The sequence below is a fragment of the Cnephaeus nilssonii genome (genome assembly GCF_951640355.1).
Source record: "Cnephaeus nilssonii genome assembly, chromosome: 6".
NCBI classification, from domain to species: Eukaryota; Metazoa; Chordata; class Mammalia; order Chiroptera; family Vespertilionidae; genus Cnephaeus; species Cnephaeus nilssonii.
Window position 1 is genome coordinate 12,640,966 of NC_137077.1, and position 27,926 is coordinate 12,668,891.

Sequence of the window (27,926 nt, forward strand, 5' to 3'; positions counted from 1 at the left end):
GGTACCACAACAAGAGTTCTTACCTTGACAATAATAAAATTGATATAAAATACAACTACTATGTGTATTTGGAACATAATAGTGCTGAAACTTGATTAATCAAGCTCATTTTATTCTTAGTATAATTCCAAGAGTGACAGTTTTCTGAATAAAATCACAAAGGTGCAGCATTCTTAACAATGTCATTTGGAATTCAGTGATAAAGCACATCTAGGATGCCATCATCAAAGTAACTAAATTATTCAAGACCCGGGAAACTTCCCAACTATCCCTAAATAGAGAACTGGGCATGTTATTAAAAACAATATTTCAGTGGGTGAAGTGTCACTCACCTTGACCGTGGAGCCAGCGTAGAGCCTCTGAGCCAGCAACCTTCCCGCCTGGATTGCTACAGGCGTGAGCTCCGGCTTCCCCTCCAGAATATCGCCAATGGCATAAATGTAAGGCACATTGGTCTGCTCTTCATCCGTGACAGGTATTTTTCCGTTCCTGCAAATTGATCCCGTTAAAAATCATCATTAACTACCATTATTAATTAAGTAGAACAAAATCCCCTTTATCCCAAAGAAATCCAAAATTATGAGTCCAGCTGAGGACAATGTTCTAATGTATTACCACACAAAACAACTTTATTTATTTCAGAGGAAATAAAAGCTTAGAGACCATTCTCGCTGCTATTCTGAAAAGTAAAGGAATAAGAAAACTTGATAGAAACCCTGGAATGGAAAAACTGGAACACAGCGGGTTAAGAATAAGAATTATAAACTGTAATAACCAGGTCTGTTAGTTATTATCTCTATGATCTTGGGAGAGCTATTTACTATCTCTAAGCCTCATTCCCCCAGCTGTAAATGGGAATAATGATGATGGGAGTAATAGTAGGAAGAAAGAGAACACCATCTCTATCTACCGTAAGGGACTGTGAGGATTGAATGCGAATGTGAATAAAGCCTTCAGCACAATAGTCCATGGCTCACAGTAAGTACAGAATAACTATTAACATTATATGAAATCTAAGCCTTAGACCTAATTGGAAACAGGCTAGCAGGTTATGAAAAAAACGAAGAAAAAATAATATTCACAGTAAGATTAGAAATATCTTCTCCTGAATAGATGTGATTCCTGCAAGAATTAAGAGCCTGCCATTACTCCAAGGGAGCTTCTGTTCACAGCAGGTGCTTTTATACTTGGATGTAAGAAAGGCGATATTGGGAAATACCCCATGCTGCTCCCATAAGCAGATACCAGAGTCTCAATCATCTCGTGCAGGAGTACAGTCCAAAGGACTTTAACTTGTTTTTTTTAGGCCTTGTCAAAACAAGGCCACCAAAAATTCTGGTTGCCTCCCCCCAAAAAAATTGGGAGATGGAAAGACTTTAACTTTTAAAACCCTTGAAGACATAAGTTTTCATACCTGCAGCTGTCACCAGAAATGTAGTGACCACCCTAGTTCTAGTGACCTTAAAACCTGGTAGCTTTAAACATGGTTCAAATCTACATATTGAGTGAAACTAAAGCATATTCCTACAATTAACCGGGGGCTGGATCTTTTTCTGCACACATATGAATTAAGGAAACAAAAAGCAAGCCAATATAGCTCTCAATTAGATTTTGAAAAGAAAAAAAAACACAAAACAGAAAATACTATGAGTGGAGCTAGAAGACTTTTTCTGAACTTAAAAAAGGGAACTCTCCAACTATGATAAAAATTAACTTTAAAAATCCAAAACTCCAGCATTAATCAACATTATAAGTACTGAAATAGTATTCAATAAAATATAATAAAGATTGTTTCTTACTTTTCATTTATCTTTACACCCACAGCTTCTAAGCCAATTTTTCTTGTGCAAGCATCTCTTCCTATTGCCAGCAATACCTGGGGGGGTGGGGGGGGAGAGAAGGAATGACATATATGTAGTGACTATAACAAAAAGGCTCTGCATGAGATATTTAATCATTATTTTTTCTGCTTATTAAGCCAACCTGATTTATCCAGACCTGGGAAGAAATTTCATGAAGAAAATAATGCAAGAGTTAAAACAAATTACAATCTTAAAAAAAAAAATTCTTCAAACATGATATAGCAGAAATCCTTATCCATTTCTTAATAAGAAAAAGGAAGTTAACAATTACTCAATTAATCTAGACAAGATTAAAGACAAAGACAGCATAGCCTATGGCTGAATTCAGTTATTTTAAACATTAAAAGAGGTGGGCTAGATCAACCAAAGGACTTGTATGCATGCATCTAAGCCTAACCAATGGACACAGACACCAGAGGGGTGAGGGCATGGGGGGGAGGAATGGGGGGATAAGGACACATATGTAATACCTTAATCAATAAAGAAAAAAAAAAGTGGTGGGCTGGGGAGTTGAAAGGGAAGAACATGGGACAGAGAAATTCTAGCTCATTTAGAAATGCTGATGCCCTTTTACAGCCACTTAACAAACAATTTTTACTAGTAAGTTACAGTGGAGAAATCTGAAGTCTAAAATGAAGTATGGACCTGGATCCATTCCTTACCGTATTGTACTCTCCTTCGATGGTTTTGTCACTATTGGTGGACTTAGCTACCACCTTGAGTCGGCCTGGTGTCCCTGCTTCAATCTGTTCAACCTATCAAAGTGATAACGTTTTACTCAACTATAAAGACATGCATCAAGTAATTACTTTCTCCCTTTCTGTCTGGTTAACCCAAAGTTGACACAAAATCTGGTTTGAAAGGTCTTTCAATGTCCTATCTCCCTCACCCTAGCATCATTAGGATAATGTGATTCTGTTATTAATCCCTTTTCTCGCTGCTCAATGTTTGCTAGAGGGGTTTTCTTTCACACAGTTCTTATGCAGAATTCAGAGAGAAAAGTGAAAGGGAAAGCCCAAGAAAGCAGACTACAATCCCTAAAATCAAACCAATTACTGTCTTGTAAGTCACCCAGAACCACTAATCCTCTGGAGAGCCACTGCTGCTCATATTCAGAGGTTCTTCTTTTGACTACAGATGCTCAGCTCTATACAAAGAATAGACATGAGAGTAGGCCAATCATGATACAGATAACATCTAGAAAGCCCTAAAAACCATGGTGGGCAAGGAGGTGTGTCTGTCTGTCATCACCAGGGTTGTCTCCAGTTAAGGATGTAGGGGGAATGAGCAGTCCTGGTTCTTGTGCTATGATGAGACGGAACATACTAGCCTACTACACATAGATGTCAATGGCAACTTGGTGACAATGACTAAGAAACCCTACTACTTGAAGGCTTCTGCAAGTATGTAGTGAACCTTTGTTGTCTCTGAATGACAGCCAAATCATGGGTTTCTGTAAAATATTTACTGGGAGAAATCCATAAAAGTAACCTGCAATGTCTACCCTCCCTTTAAAAATACAACCGCTCTGTGTGGGAAAACTGTCACGGTTGATTTCAACATCTAATAGACAGTCAAGATTTCCTTCTTGAACTCTCTTGCTTTCTTACACAGTTAAGAAATATCTTTCCCATTTAACTTAAGGTATAATGTTCTAATCTTTGGAGAAAAGTTGAACTGGTCCATGGCTTAGGTTTGCTTAAAAATTATAAGGGCCTCACCCCACCTCTAATTCCTTTCTGCCTTACTCACTTTTCTGTTCCAGTCAGGCTTTTTCTGTATCTAGAACAATTTTATTCCCAACAGCATTTTTGCTCAAACTTTGTTCTTTGCCCAAAATGCCCTCTATCCCTCCTCTGTGCAGAGGCTTCTTCCACTCAGTCGCTTTATAATGTAGCAAGCGTTCACACTAGCCTCTGGGGAATCGGACCCCTGGTAACCTCAGCAAGATGTTATGTACACAGACACAGGTTTATTTCACCAGGGATAGTGCACCAGGTCCTCAAAGGGGACCACAACTCCCCAGATGTTAAGATGTTATAAAAAAAAGATGTTGCTTTCCTTATCAGTACGACATTACTGATAGCCGTTGTTTTCTAATCATATACATCCACTCCCTAAAAAACAGCTACAGCAGTAAGTACTGATAGCCTTTAGGACACTTGTTACTTAATCCTCACTACAATATTATGAGATAAATTCATCTTAGACTTACTCTAAGCCAGAACTGTCTATCTAACTGTAAGCTAATGCGATCTTCACAAGAACTGAGATAGGTGCTATTATCATCCCAATTTTATAGAAAAAAACTGAAGCTCTGAGAGGTTAAGTAATTCCCCCAAAGTCATATGGCAAGAAACGGGCAGAACGGTATCAAATCCACGCCATTCTGACCTCAATGCTCCATGTGCCATCAACACTATGAGATTCATGGTCACGCAATGAAACTATGTTAACCCACTAAGCAATTTTTAAAAATAACAAATAAAACTCCTTAACTTTAACAAAACAGTTCCATCCTCAGCTGCACTAAAGGAAACTATTAATCTGAGATACACAAGGTGTTTGATTCTGCCACTCTTTACATATCAAGCATTTGTGGTAATGTTAACAAGTCCCAATATAACTTGTCATATTGTTCGGCCTTTTCAAGAGAAGATGAAATGAGCAAAAAAGGCCACCCCACCTAACCAAAACAGGTAATTGTATGCAGGGAAGCCAGAATAATACAGCACATCTATTGACTCCACTGTACATCTAGGAGAAATGTCTTATGGGAAATTTTTTAAAATCAGCCTAGTCTTGAACTCTTATTTAATCATGGGTATGTATGAAGGAACAAAGTATAACAGACCAAAGATAATAAAGGAATGCATAAAGGGACGTATTAAACAGAAGACAACCAAAGGTAAGAAAGCAGAGAAGGAAATGAAATTATTAATTCTGCAAATAAGAACAAAGCTATTTAGGTGGTAGGTAGGTACAAGTTTACATACCACTACCACACAATTGAGGAATTACAGTGTCCCTAATGGATGCTTCCATCACCTATAAAAATCTATTTCCTAACTTTTAATATGTGTACAGAACCAACAAACTTACAGGCAACTCCACTTACCTTTATTGGTACAAACTGTTTTATAAACTTGACACCATGTTCTTCCATGTGTTCACCAATTTTGTTGGCCATGTCCTGGTCAAATCCTCTAAGGAGAATGGATCGCACCATAACAGTGACATCTAAACCAATGCCAGCGAGAAACCCGGCACATTCCAAAGCGACATAGGATGCTCCGACCACCAGGGTCTTCCCCGGGCAATAAGGTAAGGAGAAAAGATCATCACTGAAAAGAGATTTGTAAAAAAAAAAAAAAAAAAGGCAGAAATAGAAAAATGTTCATGGGAATAATGACCAAATCAAAGCAATTATGTTTACTTTCTTATGAGCGAGACACCTTTAAGATGTAAAAACTTAATTAGCTACATACATATTATGAGAAGTTTTTATAAGGTCTTAGACTCTCCTTGGTTGCCACCCAGTGGCTTGGGGAGTAGCTCAAGCTACCCTGGGGCCAAGCACAGCAAACTATGTAACTTCTGACCACAGTCCAACTCACGGTCAAACAAACCGATTCTGAATTGCCTGGAACAATTCTTCACTACTGTGTTTAATATCCTACATTTGAAAATCTAAACCCTCATCCCACCACCCTGCTCTCTCTGAGGTGGAAAGTCTGGTACTTCTTATCTGGAATACCAATTATCAAGAGTGGGGAAAAACTCAACATACAGTTTTTGTATATAAAAGTCAATTATAAAAAGTAAAATCTTCTTGCTGAATGAAGAATATAGAATATATGAGTGAAATCACATAAGCATTAGAAAATGAATTTTTTAAATTTTGAGAAGAGAGCCTATTCAAAACAACAAAGACAACAGTTGCCATCTGAGCTGCCCCTATATGAAGCACAGAGGAAATAAAGCATACCTCCCCCACCCCCCATCCCCCAAAAAAGGCCTGAAAAAGAGGCCTTTTTTGGGGGGGTGGGGGAGTGGGGGAGGTATGATAACACAATCAGATACTCTGGGGAAAAAGCATCCAAGAGTACATATTTATCAATCATCTATCTTAATGTCTTCATAATTTAAAACATCTGAAAAACAATGTCACCAGTATTATCACTTGATGAACAAAAATAAATCACTTAGCAAAACCTTCTTGCTTGACTCACTTATTTCGGAAGGTCCACCTACACTGACACTGCAAACATTTGAACAACAGTGAACAGGGACCAGGCTTTGATAAACCAAATGGTCTGCCATCCTCTCATTCTTTCAGTGCCACATGGCAAGTGTTAAAGGGCAAGGTAACAGACGATCCTATAAATATACATATGTGTCATTTCACAAAATGTTTGTGACTTCCATCTGGTTTTATAAAATACATTCATAAAATATATTCACACATATAAATTTCAATATAAGCATACATCTATATGTTAGTGATGTAAACTCTGGGTGGTAAGATGACCAATGTTTATAGTTTTTAATTTTTAAAATATTCTCATATCTAAAATAATTTTTCCTTTCTCTTTTTTCTCAACCCCCTGCCTCTTTGGGCAAAATATGGTAAAAAAAAAAAAATCCGCTAAGTTCCAGGAAATGGATAAAATGGGTTTTAAGACAAAAGCAAAAGCATAAATGCACAATGGGTTTTTCTTTTCTCCCTGCGATTTTTTACTCACCTGCTGATGCAGTATTCTTTGTCACCAGGGATGCCCAAGTAACGTGGCCTTTCACCGGTAGCAATGAGAAATCTCTCTGCTGAATAAATTTTTTCTTTGCCTTTGTTATTCGTTGTCTACAAAGGAACCAATGTCAGCTTTTAATAGTTCTCGTGACTATTAAATAGAACTGTAACTTCATAGTTAACAAAGGCCATTCACCACATTGTCCAATTTGACCCTCTTATAAATCTGGTAATACATAAGAGATATTAAGGCTCTGAGTAATTAAGGGACTTGCTCAGGGTCACAATGCCAATAAACAGCAGAGCCACGACTCAAATCCAGATGGTGTGGCCCTGAATCTAGTTCTCTTACTCTCTACAACACCACAAAGGAAAGCCCCACAGGAGAGGTGATGGCGAAATCACCACACGGGACACTCTGGGTCACAGTGGCTACTACTTTCATTAGGATAATCCCCTTCTCCTTTCCTCCCTTACCTCCAACCAAAGCTTAACACAAACCAAAGCAGCTACTCAGGCTGCCACACAATTACCTTAATCCTATGAGGACCCACAAACTGCCCATAAGCATTCTCATAGGTGACTTTCTTCTCCCGCAGAGCCACGCGGTAGCCCCAGTTCAGGGAGCCAATGTGATTCTGCACAGCTTCTGTCATTTTCCCCCAGTCGTGTCCAACTGCACAGGAAGTAAGACAAAACATTCAGCCTTTCCCCTGCCTGGCGAAGACCGTTTCTCAGAAACTATTCACATGGAATACAAAGAGCAGAGTTTTTAGTTGAAAAGGGCAAGTCCTTCATTTCAAGCCATAAACAACCTTTTAATCTTCAAATATTCTTTCCTTTTTAGAAAACTACCATAATACTAAATAATGCAAGGCTTCCTGGCAATTCTTAGGACTAAAATAACCATTCTCAACTTTTTTCTTCTTTATCTAGAAATGAACGGGAATCTTTTTTTAAAATATATTTTTATTGATTTTAGAGAGGAAGGGAGAGGGAGAGAGGGAGGGAGGGAGGGAGAGAGTGAGAGAGAGAGAGAGAGAGAGAGAGAGAGAGAGAGAAACATCAATGATGAGGAAGAATCATTGGTAGGCTGCCTCTTGCAGGCCCTCTACTAGGACCAAGCCCACAAATCCAGGTATGTGCCCTGACCGAACCAAGACCTTCTGGTTCACTGGTCCATGCTCAACCACTGAGCAACACTGGCCAGGCTACCTCTCTTTAAAAAAAAAACAACAAAAAAAAACAACTAGAATATTTAAGCAAACCCCAGACATCATTTTATTGGTGGTGATTTTGGCTTAGTTATAGTGACTCAGGGATGCCCAAGAGCCAATAATGCTAAATATCCTTCACTACAGTTCCTTACAACTAGGAGGTGTCTGGCCCAATGTGCCAGTGCCATTAACGCCCCCGTGAAGAAACAATGGACTAGATTAAAGGGAAGATTCACTTCTGAAATTTTATAGTTGTAGAACTATTAAGTGAACTATACTCTGCTAACCCTATAGGAGATACCATAGTCTAAAAGAAGACATAGTTGAGGTTAAATAACAGCACCAACAAATTCAGTTATTTCAAGTATTAGACCTGATCCAATCTCAGTCAGCCTTCCTTTGTTGCCGTCAGATCCCCCGATTCCCAAACTCCTCAAACCCCGTTTTCTACCAGAGTTCCTTCATCCTCAGAAAAGGGGATAGCCAACCATCATCCACCCCCAATCTCTATAGTGTGATTTTGATCAGGCAGGAGGATTTTAAAAGTTCCACCCACCAGTTTGGGATTCAGCATCAAGGCACTCTAGCTGCTCCTATGTCCTGACCTTGCATTCCAGTCTGGGAACTGAGTTTCTGATCTTGTAAAACCCAAATTATTACTTTATATGCTAGGGGTGGTCACTGGATCCTTGTTGGACTATTGATCATAACATTCCTTGAACCCCAGTTCTCCAGGGCTGCCCTGTCTTCTGATAATGCCTAAATCCATCACCTTCAATGGATAAAAATTTCTAAATTGTGTAATAAGAAACTAATAAATGCACTGCATTCCCAAATATTACTTGGATACTCCACATCCCCACACTCACCCATCTGCTGGCATGGCCCCAGCATTTCTCCTAGGCCTCCCAATTCCACTGGCCTGGCCTACCAGCTGTAACCCCATGAAGGACGAATGGCCTGCCCCAGGCCACACACTAACCCGGTGGCAAACGCAGACACAGTGTATGTGAAAAGACGGGTGTGTGGTAGGAGAATCTATCCCAAACTGCAAGCCCCCGCCTGCAAACCAATGAGCTTGCTTTCTTTGTATTGACAATGGGATTCTAAAGCTTTCCAAATATTTAGTATTTTAAAGATACACTTAATTCTTAAGCATAGGAGAATTCAAATAGAGAAATCTTTAAAAAATATGAAGCCTATAAATCTTCCAGAAAGGACCAATTCATCCAATTTACACAACTGAGCTCCAGTAATCTTTTTAAGGCCTTAGCCGCTTTCTGTACATCCTCCATTGGGAGCTTCAGGGAAGCGGCAGATCACAGGCTGTCACCGGGCAGATTCAGCTGTGCTGCCTGGCCCAGGTCCCTGTCCTCCGTCACCGCACTGGGAGCTATTTGCAGTGGCAGAGAAGGCTCTTCCCAGAAAACTGAGCACTGTTCTTTGTTCAAGGACACGCGATTAGATGTGTTTCTATTAGAAAAATGCAAAATAAGCCTCCTCGCTTTATCTGTTGGGAACATGAGTCAGCAGTCTCTAGGGGATTCTCATCTGAAATTACACCTCCAAATTTCCTTCTTCCTCTAAGATCTAATGGCATAAACATTTGTCTAAAGCCACTAATTCTTCACCACAATCATTTTAAACACAAAAAGGAGGGGAGTAATTACTGCTCCCTCAGTGGTGGATCCTGACAGGCCACTCCTACAAAGCCCGCCTCTGGTTCTCACAGGGAGGCCACTGCCTGCTTCAGAAGGCCCCAGGCTTAAGGAGAAAAGCTGAAGATAACAATAAGCAAACCACCAGGCTTCGATTTGGGAAGAGTGAAGGAATTTAACTACAAAGACGGAGATTGCTTTTGTGACTGACAAATACAAGCGGTGTTAAGGTATAAAAATAGAAAACTATACATTTCTACTTTAAAATATGGAAAGGGGGAAGAAACACAAAAGAGGTAAAACTTTAATTGGTTGGATAATTTTTGTAAGGATAGACAAATAAGACAACCTTGAATTAAGTTTTAAAACCCCCATGAAATTCAGGGAGCTTTTGCTGTTCAGATGTGGGCTATGCTTGTAGTGGCTCTTATTACCCCTGTTGCAGAGCATTTATTAGTTCCTTATTATATCATTTAGAAATAAATTCAACATAAAAAAATAGCCAGTGTTTATTACTATAACATAACAGTGACAGAGACATTCTTTTGCTGGAAAGAAGATTTATCAAATTTACCAAGTTATATTTCACCACCCACCTGATTACTGAATCTATTAAAATAATATTCAGTTGGCCCTATTAATAAAATTTACATTCAGCAGAGGCCGATACTTATCTTTTTAAGATCCCAAAGACCCAGGAAGCAGCCTTCTAAGGGTCTGAGGAAAGAGATATGACCCCAGGAAAACTTTTAAAGTAACTGATTTTCTAAGATTCCAGACTTGGAAAAAAAGCTGATTTTAAATGAGAAAGGAAAAGCATCAATAAAGGAAGCATGACTAGTTTGAGTGGAAGCAAACGTTTTCAAAGCATGTATGTAGGCCTTTTCAAAAAAATTATCAACTATTAATTAAAACTCAAAAAAAAAAAAAAAAGCCACAGAATAATTTACCCTAGCTACTGGATGAAAGATTTCCTTCAAATGTCTCATAACCCATAGGTCTCAAAGCTAAAATCAGATAGGGGCTGGAGTTTCACTCTCCAAGGACACAGTGACCTAGGTCATTAATTAGCCATGAAGCTGTGCCAGGCCTCATATTATTCTCCTACCAGATAAAGTCAACAAATTCCTCTTCAACTTTTCTAGGGTATTCTAAATACTTTTTTCAAAATATGCTTTTACTGATTTTTAGAGACGAAGTGAGAGGCATAAAGAGTTAGAAACATCTATGAGAGAGAAACATCATCAATTGGCTGCCTTCTGCATGGCCCCCTACTGGGGATCAAGCCCGCAACCCGGGCATGTGCCCTGACCAGGAATCAATCCAGCGACCTGTTAGTTCATGGGTCAATGCTCAACCACTAAGCCACACCAACCGGGCTCCAAATAATTTTAATCTGACAAAGACTAACCATCCTCTACTCAACAAACAAGCCATCCCTCCACGCCCAAAATATCAGCTCATGAAACAGACTTCTTTGAACTGAGAAAAATGTAACAGCTTCAAAGGCAAGTAAATGTAATTTGTACTCCTCTATGAAATTCTCTATAAAGATTTCTTTGAAAGAATTCTGGTTTTCTAGTAAAGAAAGAAACTCCAAGTGCAATAGCTGTTCTTACCATAATAGCTATGTCGCCACCTGACACAGGATAACGGCAGTGATTTTATCCATTAAAAATGTAAACAATAAAAACAACTTCCAGGTTATTGCTAGTCTCATAAAAATGATGTTCTGCAAGATCACAGCTCAAACCCCCCAAAGCACAAAGGGAGCAACAGCTTTCCCCCCATACCTGTCTCCTCAACATTCCATCCATAGTTCCGAGAGTCTCGCACGGCTTGTCCTAACAAAGCCGCTTGATGCATCAGCTTCTTCGGTATGCAACCCACATTCACACACGTTCCTCCGAGACCTGCAGCAACATTGAGAAATCAGTTCACAACCTGCTTTACAATCCTTCAAAGAAAGAGATCCACAATTATTACTAGTCTATGAACCACAATTTATTTGCTTAATGTAGCCAATATTGTTTACACAAGTTTATTCCTAAGTCTTGTGACATTTCTAAGTTCAGATAGCCTTATATACCAAACACAGACACATCAGAAAACAACACAAAAATGAGCAAATGTCCACATACTTCAAAGATTCAAAATTAATTGCCTGCTAATAAAGATGCCAGAAATTGAAATTTTACTTGGTGTACAACCCACACTTGCCATTGAATCTATGAGCAGAACGACCTGATAAAGGGGTTGTGAAACTGAGCATAATTGAACTGCAGTGGTCTGGAACTACATATAAAACTTGGTGTATATGAGCATTTTATAAACTGTATTTTTATTACTATTTTATTATTAAGGAATCCACCTCTATGACTATCACGAAGCCCAGGCTGGGTTAACAGCGACATGTTCTGGAGGTAACTATACGCCCCTCTGGACTTCCTCGTTATAACCACTATCTTCTCTCTCAACCTCAAATGAAAACCCAGACTCCTGAGGCCTCAATCCTTGCCCTCCTATTCCTGAAAGATGCCAAAACCGACTGTGTGAGAGGCTTTTTCAAAGGAGAAGACGACTTAGTCCTCCCAGAAGACAAATCCTCTACTTTACTTTATGAGGCAGATAGCAACTCCAAACCACGGTCAGGTTGGGACCTGCGCAGGCCTCAATATATGAGCATGTTTTAAAGAAGATGGTGTGGTCTTTAGCTTTTGCTGATTCTCACAAAAGAATTCATTAAGCCCTGGCTTATTTGGCTCAGTGGATAGAGCGTCAGCCTGAGGACTGAAGGGTCCCAGGTTCGATTCCAGCCAAGGGCACATGCCGGGTTGCAGGCTCGATCCCCAGTAAGGGGCATGCAGGAGGCAGCCGATCAATGATTCTCTCTCATCATTGATGTTTCTATCTACCTCTCCCTCTTCCTTCCTCTTAAATCAATAAAAATATATTTTAAAAAAAGAATTCATTAAAATATATATATATATATATATATATATATATATATATTAGCATGCTTGAGTTTAAAACATGGTGATAGCTGTCTCAATGAGAGTAAAATGTAGGCAGGTGGGGAGGTGAACAAAATGTTATGATTTAGCTTTAAATCATCATAAAAGCTGTGGATAAGGTTTTGTATGATCTTGACTTCCAAGGAACCTAAATTTTCAACATTTAACTGGAACCCATTTTAACATAGCGTAAGTAAAAGGTACATGTTTTGGGGTTTGTTTGTTTTTTTAATTGATTTGAGAGAGAGGAAGGGAGAGAGAAAAACATTGATGTGAGAGAAAAATATGGATTGGTTGCTTCCCACACACCCGGACCGGGGACTGAACCCACAATCTGAGTATGTGCCCTGACTAGGAATCGAACACTCCACCTTATGGTGTACACCATGGATGATGCTCCAACCAACTGAGCCACACCAGCCAGGGCTGGGTGTTTGTTTAATTTTTAATTTTATAATTAGGTTTTAGGAGCCATTTAAACCAATACCAAGGAAAAACCTGCTCCTACAAATATTCACTTTTTAAATAATTTATAAACTTACCCCATCTAGTTCCAAGAGGAGTTGGAGTGACAAAATCCAGGACCATCACCTTCTTGTTATATTTAGCTGCCTCCTAGAAAATAAAATTATTAAAATGAGTTGGAAAAGTTAACATGATAGACTGAAAATGGGATGTTAAAAAATCCATGCTATTTTTATTAGGCTACAATGCCTAAAGCATAACCAGTTATTAATACCTGGGAATTTCATACTAGTATACCAAAATTAGTGCTACTTCAAGAAAAAAAATTAAGCAATACTTAGATAATCCTAAGGGTGGCTTTAAGAACACACAAATTACAGTTATAAAATTGTCCCATCAGTTGGAAATCTTAGCATCCTCTTACATAATTCCACACAAACAGTAACAAATTAAGGGATAATCTGAAAAACATATGACCATTTCAAAGCAAGTGCTACGTAGCCAGTAAAACAGATTTACTGATAGTTTATAACCCTTGATCCAGCTTATATCCTATAATCTTTTTTAAAGTACTTTTAAGTTTTACTTGTTTCTAGGCAGAATATTGAAGAAGTTTTTCTTTTAAAATTGTCAGATTTACTTATGTGAGGAGCCAATGAAAAAGTTGATGATATCTATAAGATTTCTAAATCTATTTTAGGGGAGTAATGACAGTCAAAAGTTCATTTTGAAGAGCATCCTTTATCTTTCTCACAGAATAAGCTTTGTGTATTGGCAACTAGATCTCCAAGGGTTATTTGAAAGTACTGAGTCTATGTGTCCTCCAAAACCACCATCACTTCAGTAAAATACATATACGCAGTACTATGCCTTAGTCATTTATAGTAAACCACTGCTTAATACCAGGTAGTGGCCTATTCAGATATTGGGCAGCTTCCTTTGAATGTACTTTTACTGATTCACCACAAGCTACAAGGAGTATAAGCACCTCATCTTTTAAAAGAACCTCTTCAGCAAGAATGACAGTTCCAAGGGCCCCTTCACACACGGCAAATGAATCTCAATTCAGGGCTAGGAACCTCACGCCAACCTCTCTTATTTGTAATCCTCTACCCACCACCCCCAGGCCAGGGTTAGTGGTTATTTTCTTAGCTCACAGTATATACACAAGAGGCCAATCATTTTGACTGAGTTTAAGAAATCTAACCACTCTCCATCTTTCTATTGTGGAGGAGGAGTTGTGAATAGGAACATCAAAGTGAAAAAAAATTAATATTTATTAAGAATAAGAAATATATTTAATTTCAAACCATTTCCATACAACACCCTTATTATCTTTGAAAAAAATCCACCAAACTTAAAATGAATAAAAATGCATCCCAACAATACTAGGTCCAGTACTTTTATGTAAAGAACATATAGTTCAGCCCGGTCAGAGTGGCTCAGTGGTTGAGCATCGGCCTATGAACCAGGAAGTCACAATCCAATTCCTGGTCAGCCCACATGCCAGTGTTTCGGGCTTGATCCCCAGTGGGGGGCATGCAGGAGGCAGCCGATCAAGGATTCTCTCTCATCATTGCTGTTTCTCTCCCCCTCTCCCTTCCTCACTCTGAAATCAATACAAATATCTTTTTTTTTTTAATAAAGAACATCTAGTTCAAGCTGGAAAAATGACTTATAAAGTGGTCCCCTTAACATGTCCTGCCCAAGTTAATGTGCAAAATGTCACAAAAGTGGCTCAAACAAATTCCACAGAGAATCTGGAGAACTGATGTAACCCACATAACACACAGAAAGACTTGCCTTAGCAGCTGACAGTCCTCCTGAGCCCCCTCCAATGATGATGAGATCATAGTCGTAGGACCCGGGAGGATCCTTAGAGCCATTCATGTTTAGTAGCTTTTGAAGTCTGCCCTCTTGATAAGCCTAAAGAACAAAAACAATGAAAGGGAAAATAATTTAACTTACAAGCAGCAATGTCTGAAGAGTTTTGTGAAAGACCTTTCTTTAAAGAAAAGCAAAAGGAATTTTTCAAAGAAAAAACGTTGTTTGATTTATATTACAGCACACAAATGAAACATTCAATCTTCTCACATCACAGATAGCTACTCGGAAGTGTCACATAAGTAAGGTGCTGATGGCCCAACAAAATCGATTTAGGCCTAAATTAAATTTGATCCATCCTCTTATCCTAGATTTTTTTTTTTTAATATTGAAGAAGCATCTCAGGATTGGTTTGTTTTTTTTTAATGTATTTTTATTGATTTCAGAGAGGGTAAGGGAGAGACAGAAACATCAACAATGAGAATCATTGATTGACTGCCTCCTGCATGCCCCCCCAATGGAGATCGAGCCCACAACCTGGGCATGTGCAATTGACCGGAATCGAACCTGGGACCCTTCAGTCTGCAGGCCGAAGCTCTATCCACTAAGCCAAACCGGCTAGGCCTAGGGTATATCCTAGAATTTTTAAACTAGGTTTTAAGTTAGGTTTTTAAACATTTGTACTGTATGTTTTTAATAGAATCATCAATACAATTTGTCAATCATCTTTATTTTCAAGTCAAAGGTAGAATAATGTGTGGGCTACGGTCTCAGATGAAGATGGGGCCTGGTGACTAGCCATTGAAACAGATTAGCCAAATACTTAAGACTTTTCTATATTGTTTAGGTAAGGCATAAAATCTAGAAATTCAGAACTAAATCATCAATTGACATTAATGGAAAAGTCCCTACTTCTGCAGGGCATTTTAAGTAAAAAAGGAGCGGCGGGAGAAATAAAAATACACAACTCTATAAAGCTCATTTCTTTAACCTACCTATACACGAAGCCTCCTGTATTGTATTCAGTATTTAGATTCCATATACTTGGCACATAACAGGCTCTATAACATAACTGTTACTTTTTTTTTTTTTCAAAATATATTTTTATTTATTTCAGAGAGGAAGGGAGGAGGAGAGAAAGAAACACCAATGAGAGAGAATCATTGATCGGCTGCCTTCCGCACGCCCCCCACTGGGGATTGAGCCCGCAACCCGGGCATGTGCCCTTGACCAGAATCGAATCCGGGACCCCCCAGTCCACAGGCTGAAGCTCTTTCCACTGAGCCAAACTGGCCAGGGCAATAACATAACTGTTACTTTTAATTTAAAAAAATATTTCATTCCCCTGGTTTTTATACACACTATTTACCATTGCACATTAGCTTTGAATACAGTTTTGGTGATATACTTAATATAACCTTTCATTAAAATAAAAATCTGTCCTAGTTGGTTTGGCTCAGCAGATAGAGTGTCGGCCTGCGGACTAAAGGGTCCCAGGTTCAAATCCGGTCAAGGGCACATGCCCAGGTTGCAGGCTTGATCCCCAGTGGGGGGCGTGCAGGAGGCAGCCGATCAATGATTCTCTCATCATTGATGTTTCTATCTCTCTCTCCCTCTCCCTTCCTCTCTGAAATCAATAAAAATATATTTTTTAAAAAATAAATAAATAAAATAAAAATCTGTGCTAATATGGGATAACTGGAAAAGTTAATAAGCATAAAAAATGTTTTTTTTAAATCAAGTTTTAAACTTAATACAAAAAAAGCCCCCAAACTTACCAGCCTAGAATTTACATTTTTCTCCTGCCTACCTCAGATGTTGGGGGTGAAAGGCTGAGCTTGGGGTCAGTAGAACAGGATGCTTGGGATGTGGAAGGGGGTGCAATAGAGGAAGATGGTGGTGGTGATGGTGGTGGAGGAAGAGGAGGAGGAGGAGGTGGTGGAGGAGGAGGCGCGGCACTGTGGCTGCCCCTTGGCAGCACAGCAGGTACACATGATGGCCCAGGGACGCAAGGCAGAACACCTGGAAACCAGCAACAGTGGGGACAGGTCTGCGTCACCCTGACGGTCTGTACAAAAGGTCTAACATGAGAGGCTGGCAAACACAGCCAGTATTCATCGACTGGCATTATGGCAGAGGCTCCTCCTTCAGCACAAGGCACTGTGGGGGGAAAAACAACTTGGTAACAATAGCCATTCAGATCAAAGGATCAATATAATCTTCAGATAGCAAGCATTAGTCTAGTTGGTATCAAAGAGCATAAAGCTAGAAAAAAATTTTAAAAAAAGAACATAAAGCTGACTTGCTGGTCTGAAAGAATTAATAAATGCACTTAGATGTTCTTCTGGAAAATAACCATTTTTAATCTCAGCCCCATTTTATCTGCATCTACTCGACACAAATGATGCCAGAACACAATCACTGGCTGTCTAAAAGAAAACCACCCATTCTTGCAACCACCTCTCCCAACATAGCTACTAGAGCAAGAGAAAGAAAAAAAAAAAAGCAGCATTATCATGCCACATACTCCCTCCAACAATGTTTATAATCTGTTCTGTGCTGAAATTTTGTATCAGACCTGGGTTCGTATGGTCCAAGGTTAAAGTCAAATTATATCAGCCAGTGCACAGACTTTACAAAGCAAGCTCTGAGAGAGCCTGAACATTTTTAACTGTAAAATCAGAAAGACAGGCAACTGAAGCATTCAGCTGACTCCAGAACTAAACATGATGTCTTCAAATTTTAATCTAGATTAAAAGTGACACTGCTGTCATTCAGCTCCAGGTAAGTGGTTTCCCCTGTGGAATATAAATAGAGAGAGTAGAAGACCGCTCCGCCAGGCAATGTAAGAAAGGAGCATACGGAGGGGGCAAGCAGACTAGAGAAAAATGCTCCCCCCTTTCACCTTCAATTACAACTACTAGGAATAGTGGCTGCTAATCACCGTAGCTGATACAGAAGAGTTCTCCAACTTTTTAGTCTCAGAATCCCTTTACAATTTTAAATTTTTAGAACCCCAAAGAGCTTTGGTTAATGGGGTTTATTTATAATATTTATCATATTAAAACTAAGAAAAGGTTTAAAATATTATCTTATTAAATATCTTAAATGTTAAACATAACTTATTTAAAACATTTTTAATTGGCAAGAGTGGCATTGTTTTATATCTTGCTAATTTCTTTAATGTCTGTCTTAATAAAAGGCAGCCCATATCTTTTCTGTGTTCACTCTATTGTAACATCACTTGTCATGCATGTAGCTTCTGGAAAACTCTATGGTAGACTTACAAGAAAATTAGAGTGAAAAGGACAAACAGCATCTTAGTATTACGAAGATATTTTTGACCTCAAGGACTTCCTGAGAGAGCCTCAGAGGCCCCTGGAGGAATCCAGACCTCACTAAGAACCATGCTATCCTATATAATAAAAGCCTAATATGCAAATTATCCCCTCGGGAGTTCGACTGGGAGTTCAACCGCTCGCTATGACTTGCTCTGACCACCAGGGGGGCGTCGGCAATGCGGCCTGGCAGCTGGTGGCAGTGGAAGCGCTGCCAACCCCGATGGGCCCCAACGAGAGCAGGACCATGGTGGGATGGTGGAGCAGGTGAGTGGGCGGTGCCAGGCCAAGGCAGGTGTAAGCGAAGGCCTGATCGCCCCGCAGACGGTGACCAGCGGCGGCGGGGGGGCAGGGCCACTGCCCAGCTCCCAGGTGCTGAGGGAGCCAGGTGGGGAACCTGGCCCCAATCGATCACCCCACAGGTGGAATGGTGGCGCAGGTAAGGGGGCGGCACCAGGCCAAGGCGGGGTGCCAGGCGGGGCTGCGGGGCTGGGAGCACAAACTGGGGCCCGATCCTTGCAGGCCACCCCGAGAGACCCACCTGTTCACGAATTCGAGCACCGGGCCTCTAGTAGGGCATAAGTGTAAATATGCAACACCCCACCTGCAGGTGTTTGCCAGGCTTACACATATATTAGCTATTCTTTCCTCTCTTCCATCTGCCTCTCAGTAAAACACTGCTCCAGATTCCCCTTAAAAAGGCCAAAAGCAATTCAAGTGTGCAAAAATAATACCGAAAGCAATTCAAGTGTGCAAAAATAATACTGAAAACAATTCAAGTGTGTAGAAACAATATTTTAGTCCAGAGAAACCTATTTTGGACTTCCAAACTCCAAAACTATAAAAGATAATTGGTTTTAAACCACTAAATGGTAATCTGTTATAGAAGCAATTGGAAACTAATTCACCCAGTAAAATATAAATTCCATGAGAGTTGGGTCATATTCTGTCCACCACTTTTTCCCTAGGCACAGTGGGCACTCAAGTAATTGTTACGTAAATCAACAAAGCCCCAATTCCAATCGCTTGGTAACTGATTTCCTAGAACAAAGGAAGTCATGTCTAAACTTAAAAAAGTGAATAAACCAGGACAGAGATGGTCACCATGAGAGGAGGTGGCAGCATGGATTTTCTAACCCTGGTCTAGAGAATGAGGCACCAATATGAGTGTTCATGATGAGCGATATGGTGCTGCAGGGGTTGGGGTGGGGGTCGGTGTATGTGTGTGTGTGCATGCATGCACACTGTGGTACTTGTATTCCCATTTAATTCTCACAATTGTCTTCCAAGAAGATGTCTTTCCCATTTTAGAAATGACAATATAGAAGCACTAGAGATTAAGAGCCTTGCCCATGAACTAAGAATGGAACTCAAGTCTGTATTACAAATCTCTTGCTTTTCTCACTATACCATACCCAGTTGTTCATATTTTAAAGTACCTGTCACATACATTTTTCTAATTTTATCCTTACTGTAAACTTGAGATAGGTATTATTTTCACTTAGTAGTAAAAAAAAATAATAAAAAACTAAGGTTTACAGGTTCAATAATTTGCCCAAAGTCTCTCTAGAATGTTAGAGGGTCAAGATCTAATCCCAGGTTCTTTGATCAGAAAGTGGTTGTTACATAACAAAGTCCTAGAAAAAAAATTTTTTTTGCCATAATATTCTCCTTAAGTTCAGTTGATTTTATTGAACTCTAGCTATATTAGTGGGAAACTAATTTGAGTTTTTAGTTTGCAAGATTTGCAGTTTGGTGGATACCTAATCTCTATAATTAAATTACCTATTGGTCAATTCACCTTTTTCTTCAAGGTAAGTCATTTTAATTTCAAAGTGATAAGGCAACCCAGGTATCATGACAACCAGTAAAAACAAAACAAGTGGTTAATTTGATTTATATTTTAACAGCTATAACTGTAGAGAAGAAGACCCCAAACCTTCACATTCTCTATTATTGCTTTTAGTCATCACTGAGTCTCAAATACTCCTAGTAAAGACAATAGGCATTTAACAGCAATCTGGTGGCAAGTAAAGAACTGAGGCAAGATTTTTTTCTTTTTTTTCTTTTTTTGCTGTCATTTTAAGAGTATCTTTTCCTCAAATAGCCAATCTCTGGAAACTAAGGAACTCAATTGGTAGAAACAGGCTAAAGTGAGGATCAGTGAGACCAAAAGATGCCTTCCTGACTGCTAAGTAAAAGGGTGGTAGACGACCAGGAAGGGTCAGCATCCCTTCAAAATTCTGTGTGAGAACTAATCTGTCTACATTATGAACTCGGGGGGAGATCAAAGATCATGACATGCAGAACCTCCACTACAAACTGACTAGGAAATCTAACAGTTCATTTGTTAGGAAAATGATTGGCCAAGTTTCATAAGAAATTTCTATTTCAGCTTAAAAAAAAAACCTTAAAATAATTAATATCAGAAAAAAAAAAACCTTCACTATTATTAAAAAAGAACCTTACCCATACATATAAAAACCTCTCCTCTCAATCTTGTCATTCATTTAGTCTTTGGATTTCCCCTCTCCATACCACACTAGACTTAATAGAAAAATTTATCATTATTGCTATGCAAAATACGTATCCACCTGCCAAATAATGTTTAATGGCAAAATCCACCAGTACCGAAGATTAAATTCCTATAGGGTTCAAGAAAAGAAGCTTATAGGTATGCTCACTGCATCTTCAAAACTATTTTCTTACAAACCCAAATTTTTGGGAATAACCTCCAAATAAGGCATTGATTTATATTTTAAAAAAGTAAAAAGAGCATTTATGGCTTTATGAATAAATTAATCAATCATTTCAGTTGAAACAGGGGCAGTTCCAGGAATTGAAAGCCCTATTAAGAAACGCACAAAATGAATTGAGAACAGATATTCAAGGCTGTTACATAATGACACATCACTGATTTCTGAAGGACACACAGTGTACCAGCAGAAATTACAAAGAGAAACTAGGAGCCAAATAAGAAATTAACCAAGCAGATAAAGACTAGAACTAGATGTTGAAAGATTGTTTGAAATAATCTAACAAAAATATCTTCTACCTCTGAGAATACTAACAGAAAAGGTAATTCATTTTTGCCCAGTTTAACATCCAACTGGAATAGTTTTCAAAGGGATCTTATGGTTCTCTAATGCCATAAACCTCTCACAATTCCCTATATTTGGCCTCCATGTCCAGTATACCGTTCCTACCTGTGACCAATTAATTCCTACTCACGTTTCAGCACTTAGTTGATACCTCATCTACTACAGCAGATACTGTATTTCTTTTGATCTAATCATGGGAGAATTATTTAGAATGTGGGTACCCACTAATTCACCTTACTGAGTCCTGCTAGCAATGAAGCAAGGCACCTGTTGTTTTGTTTGTGTGTTTTTTTACAGTGCTAACATTGCACATTCATTGCCCTAAAGATAGTCTTTCTTTAATTTAGCATTTTTTTTTACCTACTTTTTCCCCAACCTGATTAGGAGTCCCATATGGGATTCTCTTGGTTCCCTGTAACAGAGGAATACAATATCACAGAGCATAACTGATATTTTTTGCAAATTATAAAATACCTTTTATGAAATTTGGAACTGAATTTTATTAATAAAGTCTTAAAGGACACTCAAAAAAAATTTCCATGAACATGCCAGTGATTGTTTTTAAATAACAGAAGTTCATGACAACTTTATAAACTACCAAGAAAAATACACTGCACAGTAAGACAAATTCTGATGTTCTTGAAAATATTTTCTCACTTTACAAGATACAATATGGGCTTCTATTTAGGTTTTACACTCTATTTTGAGATGATACTTTAGAAAAGCCACCAAATGCACCCTATACTAAGAACAAAAATATTTAGTAAGAGCTTGTGATCATAGCCTCTGAAATTTCAAAAGTCGCCACAATATTTTTCCAGTCCTGTAAACTCAAAGATATAACTCCTTGTTTCCTGCCATGGGAACTGGGATCATTGTCCTCACCCACTTGGTTAACGTTAATTGGCTCTAATATTGGCAGCCTGTCTTGATCAAGCCTTATTCTTGCAAAGCCATCCCTTATAATGAAAGAAACGTAGAATATATTCTCCACAGTGCGAGAAAAAGAATTTGGATCAATCACAAACTCAAAATAGGACACAGGAGTGTCAGGATACTTTCGAAAATACGTTTGCAACAACCCCAAGATTCTTTCTACTTCTTTTTCTGTCCCTTCTTGATTGCTACTCAGGTCCAGCCTCCTCAGCTTTGTAGGCATATCCACGTTTTCTTCCACCCTGTGAGCTTTTTTATGGTGTCCAGGTCGCCGCTTTGGTGCAGAAGACTCGGACTTGAAAGAACCAAAAATAAAGTGGAATGTTTCAGCTTGCGATATCCAGGATGTTGCTTCCTGATGTACTGTCTCCCAGAAGGAAAGAACTATGTTATCATCGCAACCGTTCAACGCATCGTGTTCATCATCTTCCATCCAGTTGAGACCCACGAAAATAAACAGAAAATCACAAAATGCTACTTGATTAAAAAAGCTCATATCAGAGTTTAGCTGCTTTGCTTTTTCTTTACCCAAATCAGAAGCCAAAACGAGAAACTGGGCATCGAGAGCGGCTTCCCGGGTTCGGCTCACGCCATCAAACAGGACGTTGGCTTCCTCCAGAGCCTCGGTTAAGGAGTCGCTCGCCGTGTTCACGATGTCTTCCCGGTTCTGCTGGACGTTGTAGATGAGCTGCCGGTACTGCCTGCGGATATTCCGGCATTTCTCCTCGTCGGCCACAAGCAAGAGGAGATTGGGGTCGATGTGGGCTGCCGCACAGCTGAGGTCGTCGGAGCAGTCCTCGGAGCAGCAGTCAGAGAAGCCGTCAGCCCCCAACGCCACTTCCAGCTTCAGGGGGTCCACCGCCCCCGCCTGCGTCAGCGAGAACGCACTCCTGGGGACGGCACGCACCGCCGGCTCCTCTCCTTTCTCTTCGTCTCCCCTCAGGGAATCTTTTTCATCAGACATGTCGGTGACAGCGGGGCTCAGGTAGCGCTCGGCTAGCGGCCTTCGCGGTTTCCCACAGACAACGGCGGCGGCAATCGAAGGCTGGCGTCAGTCAGAGCGGAGACGTCCGCCTCTGCGCAGTGGCGGCCGGCGTCGCAGGAGGCCCCGCCCCCAGCTGGCCCCGCCCCCCGCTCGCCCGGCCTCGCGACAGCCCGCCCCGCGGAGCCAGGCGCAGGCCCTGCGAAAAGCCCACCTCGCGGAAGGCGGCGCGCAGAACCGCGCCGGCGCACAGAACGCACACACGCAACAATGGGTCCCAACCGCACACGAAAGAACACCCGTTTGGGCGATAGGTACTGTTTTAGCGTTTCCTGACAGTGTCATCTAGCTTTCAAAGAAACACCTGGATGACCTTTGACAAAACTGTGGGGAAACTCACGGTCCTGCGCTTTAGATTGCTGTCACATACTGCAGTTAGGTCGACCTCGGTTTTCATGGTTACTATGGTTATTCTTCTATCTTTTGAGAACTAAATCTGGCTGGATTATAAACTGCCCATGCCCTAAGGAGCAAGACTGCAAAGCCCTATTACAAGTAGGCCTAACTCCAAGGGCACATTTGCAAGATTGCTGTTTGTAACTCAATTATTTATTGTACAAATGTAAATTGCGTCAAATACCGTGGTGGGCCCTCCAAAGCCCAACCCCCTCCAACCTACCTCGTGATGGGGAAGGGGGGCGGGAATAGTCACTTGTGTTCGAATTTCAGTGCTAGAGCAAGCTCGAAGATGGGGAGAGGGGTATTACTCAAGTGATCTTCAGTTCTCCACAACCCAATGGTGGATGAATAAAGTGGGTACAGTCTCTGCAAGAGCTCTTTATTTCAGAGCTTGCCAAAGGCTAAAGGCCACAGACTGAATGGATAGTAAATCTGAACCCTAAAAGGTGAGCAAAGCTATGAAGATTTTAAACACAATCTGTTATAAGGATATGCAAGTGAATGCTGTAAATTGGGTGACTAATCTAAATTGGAAAGTTCACACACTAGTTCACTGGAAATTCTGGTAGTTGGAGAAAGGGCTCAGCTCAGCAGTCACATTAGCAGCAGATTATACATAACACTGGAAAGGAATAATTTTGTTTTTAAAGATAACATGCACTCAGCCCACAAGATAAAAAGCGTTTAATCACTGCAACAGGAGAGAATACACCACACTTCATCTATCAGCTCTGGTTTCAAGGCATCAGAAAGTAAATTAGCCCTACCTTCCGTCCTTTGCACCTAGGCTGGTTCATTTGTCTTTTTCTTTCTTTTTTTCATTGAAAAGTTAACTTTATTGTTTGGGAAGTGGGAGCTTTTAACACAATTGGTAAGTGGAAGACTGTATGACTATTTGTTCAGAATCCCAAATTGGGATACATGTTTTAATGGTTCATTTTTCTTTGACATTAGCAGAAAATTTCTTACAAATCCATGAACAGCAAAACTTACTAAGTTATTCCAAAATATTTATATTACTACTATTCACCATTATTTTTTTAGTAAGGGTAATTGAGGAAGAAGCATGCATTTTTCAAAAACACCATGTATCACGATTACTTGTGCATATATATTGTTCTGCCCTATTAGACTGTTAGCTTCTCTAAAGCAAAAATGTGTTGTCTTCCAAGCAAAGCTGTTTTCATATGGATGCATTTGAGTATGCAGATTTTAATGTATAAATGGATATAGATGAAAAACTTTCTTCCACGACCTATTTCAAGTTACTTAGCACCAAGAGATTTAATTTCAAATAGGAAATGAAAGTTGATGCTTTTTATAAAGTCAGGCTTATCTCTTCTCTGAAATAAAGCAAGAGCAAGAGAAAAACAAAGTTGGGACCCATGATCAACAAAAGGCCATATTTTGCCCCCAAGTCAGCCAATTACAAACTAATATTTAAACCTGGTCTAAATCTTAGATGAAAACACATAGCTAATTCCAAGTCCCAAACCCAAAAATGTTTGCTCTTACAGTTAACCATACTCTTGGGAGCTCCTGATATTCACTTTAAGTCAATAAAAGTAACTTATAAGGAAGTGCTAAAGATAAGCCAGCCTTCCCACTCTTAGGTGCCTATTTTCTCTGGACTCAGAGAAAACAGCTGACACCAATTTCTTCACACAGAGCCTTTCATCTAAGAATTTCAAAATGCTTTAGAAAAATAAATTATTTCTCCTAACCTACTTATAAAGTATTACTAATACATTTTACAGGGATTTCTCAGGAGATAACAGCCCACACAATTTGCTTGAAGCAACAGAACACAATAAGACAAGCATCATATTATTAAGTTGTGATTTCCAGTAGTGAATTCACTCTATGCTAGATCCCTGTCCCTAAGAACCCTTAGTAATACATAACTCAGCCTCAGAAAGAAGACATACTTGCATTACATTCTGCCTTCTTAAATCTGCCTTTGGAGCACAAGGTTCAGATGTAGCCTCAAAGTAAAAATTTCTTGTCTAATGACTTTCCCTAATGATTTATAGAATGGGAATTTCTACACTTGTGAATCCTTAAATCACTAAACAGTGACTTTCTAACCTAAAGTCAAATTACTGGTAATCCTATATAATAAAAGCCTAATATGCAAATTGCCCCCTCGGGCAGTAGTTTGACCGGGAGTTCGACTGCTCGCTATGTATGACATGCGCCGACCACCAAGGGGTGGTGCGGAACATGCCGGTGTCGTCGGCGATGCGTTGTGTCGGCAACAGGCGGCAGTGGAGGCGCTGCCAGCCCCGATGGGCCCCGATGAGAGCAGGACCGTGGCAGGATGGTGGAGCAGGTGAGCAGGCGGCACCAGGCCAAGGCAGGTGTGAGTGGAGGCCCAATCGCCCCGCAGACAGTGACCAGCGGGGGGCGGGGGGGGGGGGCACCACCTGGCTACCAGGCCCTGAACGAGCCAGGCAGGGGCCTAGCCCCGATCGATCACCCTGCAGGCAGGATGGTGGAGCAGGTGAGGGGGTGGTGCCAGGCCAAGGCTGGGTGCCCAGCAGGGCTGTGAGGCTGGGGGCGCGAGCTGGGGCCCAATCTCCGCAGGCCACCCCGAGGGAGCCCACGCATGCATGAATTCGTGCTCCGGGCCTCTAGTAATTATATAAAAGACAGCAATACACAATTGCAGTTATACTGGTAAACTTCTTTATGACTTGTAAAAGAAAGCAAAAATTCATTAGTATTAGTTCAGGCAACCAATGACACAGCTTGGCCTCCAAGATAATTTAGCTCCTCTTCTCCCCTTTTTCTTCTTTCAGGAGTGGCTGCTGAGGGCTCAATATGGCCCTCCATTTTCTTTCTTCAGTTTTCCTTCCTGCGTTCTTTTTCAGTCCCTTTGCTAATAGTTCAGATTCATTCTTTCCAAGCATTCTTGAGCTCTGTCCCACAACCCCCAGCACTCAACACAAACATGATGGGATGAATGTCACAGATCACAGGTCTCTTTCTGGCCAAATAGAAAAAGAACTCACACAGTGCCCACTACCCTTTCCAGTGGGATTTTATTTCAGGATTAATCTATAACAAATAGATGTTTAAGAGTCTGAGTCCTGCACTCCAACAGATAAGACTTATTCTGCCTCTAGCTACCTCCCTAATAATTTTGTTTCTTCTCTCACCACAGCTTTTCTCTCCTCATCCTGCCAGGGTATCTATTTATGCTGAAGAGACGTGGTAAAAGTCCTACTTGATTTGTCAGAGTAGCAGGATGCTAGGATACTAGGTATAGTTTCTTTTTCTTTTTAATTTCCTTTAAGGTTATGTTTCTGAGTGTGTATTTTTGCTTTGTTTGGTTCTTTAGTACTAAAGGTAAACTGTGCTATGATCAAGGCAGTTATGTGCTTTTCAAATGGGTTGCTGAAAAGACCATGAACAGTGGAAGAAGGCAAATGGGTTCCAATCTTGACCTATTAGCTATTACTGTTATCTTGGGCAGGTTGCTTAAAACATTAAGCGCCCTGTCAGTCATGGGTGACCTACACTATACTTTCCGTCCAGAAGACAAAACAGGCTGGGCACTTAACGTGTTAACCTCTTGGTCTCCAGTTTCCTCATTTGTAAGATGAGAATACTACTTCTTACATCATGAAGTTACTATATGTATTAAGTGAGAATTATGTGATAGATTTGACAGTATTTTCAACTGTTGAATAAGTTCGTAATAAATCTTAAATTATCCCAAAGGTAACAAATGTTTAATAAACATTAGACACCAAATAGAAAAACATATATACAAACCAGTAGCTTCCCTCCTTGATGTTGATTTAGGAAAAGAAAAATGTTTTAAAGGTTAAATCCGTAAGGAGGAATACAAAAATATATCCCATTATAACAAACACCAGTGAAAAGAAATTTGATATATAATAAAAATTTAAAAGGCTTCAACTAATGTGTGTATAGCACTTTGAAAGGTAATCCTATCTACTAAATATTCTGACGCAGGTCCACAAAAAGTCTGAGACGATATGCAAAATTATTTACGTGAATTTTTCCCATGAATGGCTCCTTGGATTTCAGCAAATTCCTTTAAAAACACAGTATCCGAAAGAGGTGTTGAATAATTATTCTATATTCAAATAATACTGCTTTATTGTTAATGAAATAAAAGATAAAATGACAGTTGAGTCCCGCAAAATAATTTGGAGCCGTTCCCTGAAATATTTCACAGTATATAAAACCTCCACCTTAGTCTGTGGTAAAAGTCATACACTTAACTAACACTTAGGAAAACCCAGTGGCAACTGAATTGCCACTCAAGATCTAATGTAAACAAGGGTG

General features: G+C 39.9%; 2 protein-coding genes across 4 annotated transcripts in view; both read right to left on the reverse strand.

Moving 5' to 3' along the window:
* Window positions 1–27,926, reverse strand: part of TXNRD1 (thioredoxin reductase 1) — a 54,175-nt gene that overhangs the window by 19,778 nt on the left and 6,471 nt on the right. For all 3 annotated transcript variants that reach the window (XM_079774283.1, XM_079774284.1, XM_079774285.1), the window contains 9 exons: window positions 14,770–14,892; window positions 13,044–13,116; window positions 11,281–11,400; window positions 7,146–7,288; window positions 6,608–6,723; window positions 4,981–5,206; window positions 2,525–2,617; window positions 1,800–1,876; window positions 333–489 (listed from right to left, as the gene is read on the reverse strand). In XM_079774283.1, coding sequence (XP_079630409.1) covers window positions 333–489; window positions 1,800–1,876; window positions 2,525–2,617; window positions 4,981–5,206; window positions 6,608–6,723; window positions 7,146–7,288; window positions 11,281–11,400; window positions 13,044–13,116; window positions 14,770–14,856 — 1,092 coding nt within the window. In that variant the 5' untranslated portion in view covers window positions 14,857–14,892. The remainder of the gene's footprint in view (window positions 1–332; window positions 490–1,799; window positions 1,877–2,524; window positions 2,618–4,980; window positions 5,207–6,607; window positions 6,724–7,145; window positions 7,289–11,280; window positions 11,401–13,043; window positions 13,117–14,769; window positions 14,893–27,926) is intronic.
* On the reverse strand, window positions 16,924–23,183 carry EID3 (EP300 interacting inhibitor of differentiation 3). The gene has a single exon (XM_079774286.1). The coding sequence runs from the start codon at window positions 23,127–23,129 to the stop codon at window positions 21,990–21,992; it is 1,140 nt and encodes a 379-aa protein (XP_079630412.1). The 5' UTR covers window positions 23,130–23,183; the 3' UTR covers window positions 16,924–21,989.

Bases quoted from the DNA above. Each gene is read 5' to 3' on its own strand.
- EID3 (XM_079774286.1), bottom strand. From the start codon at position 23,129: ATGTCTGATGAAAAAGATTCCCTGAGGGGAGACGAAGAGAAAGGAGAG.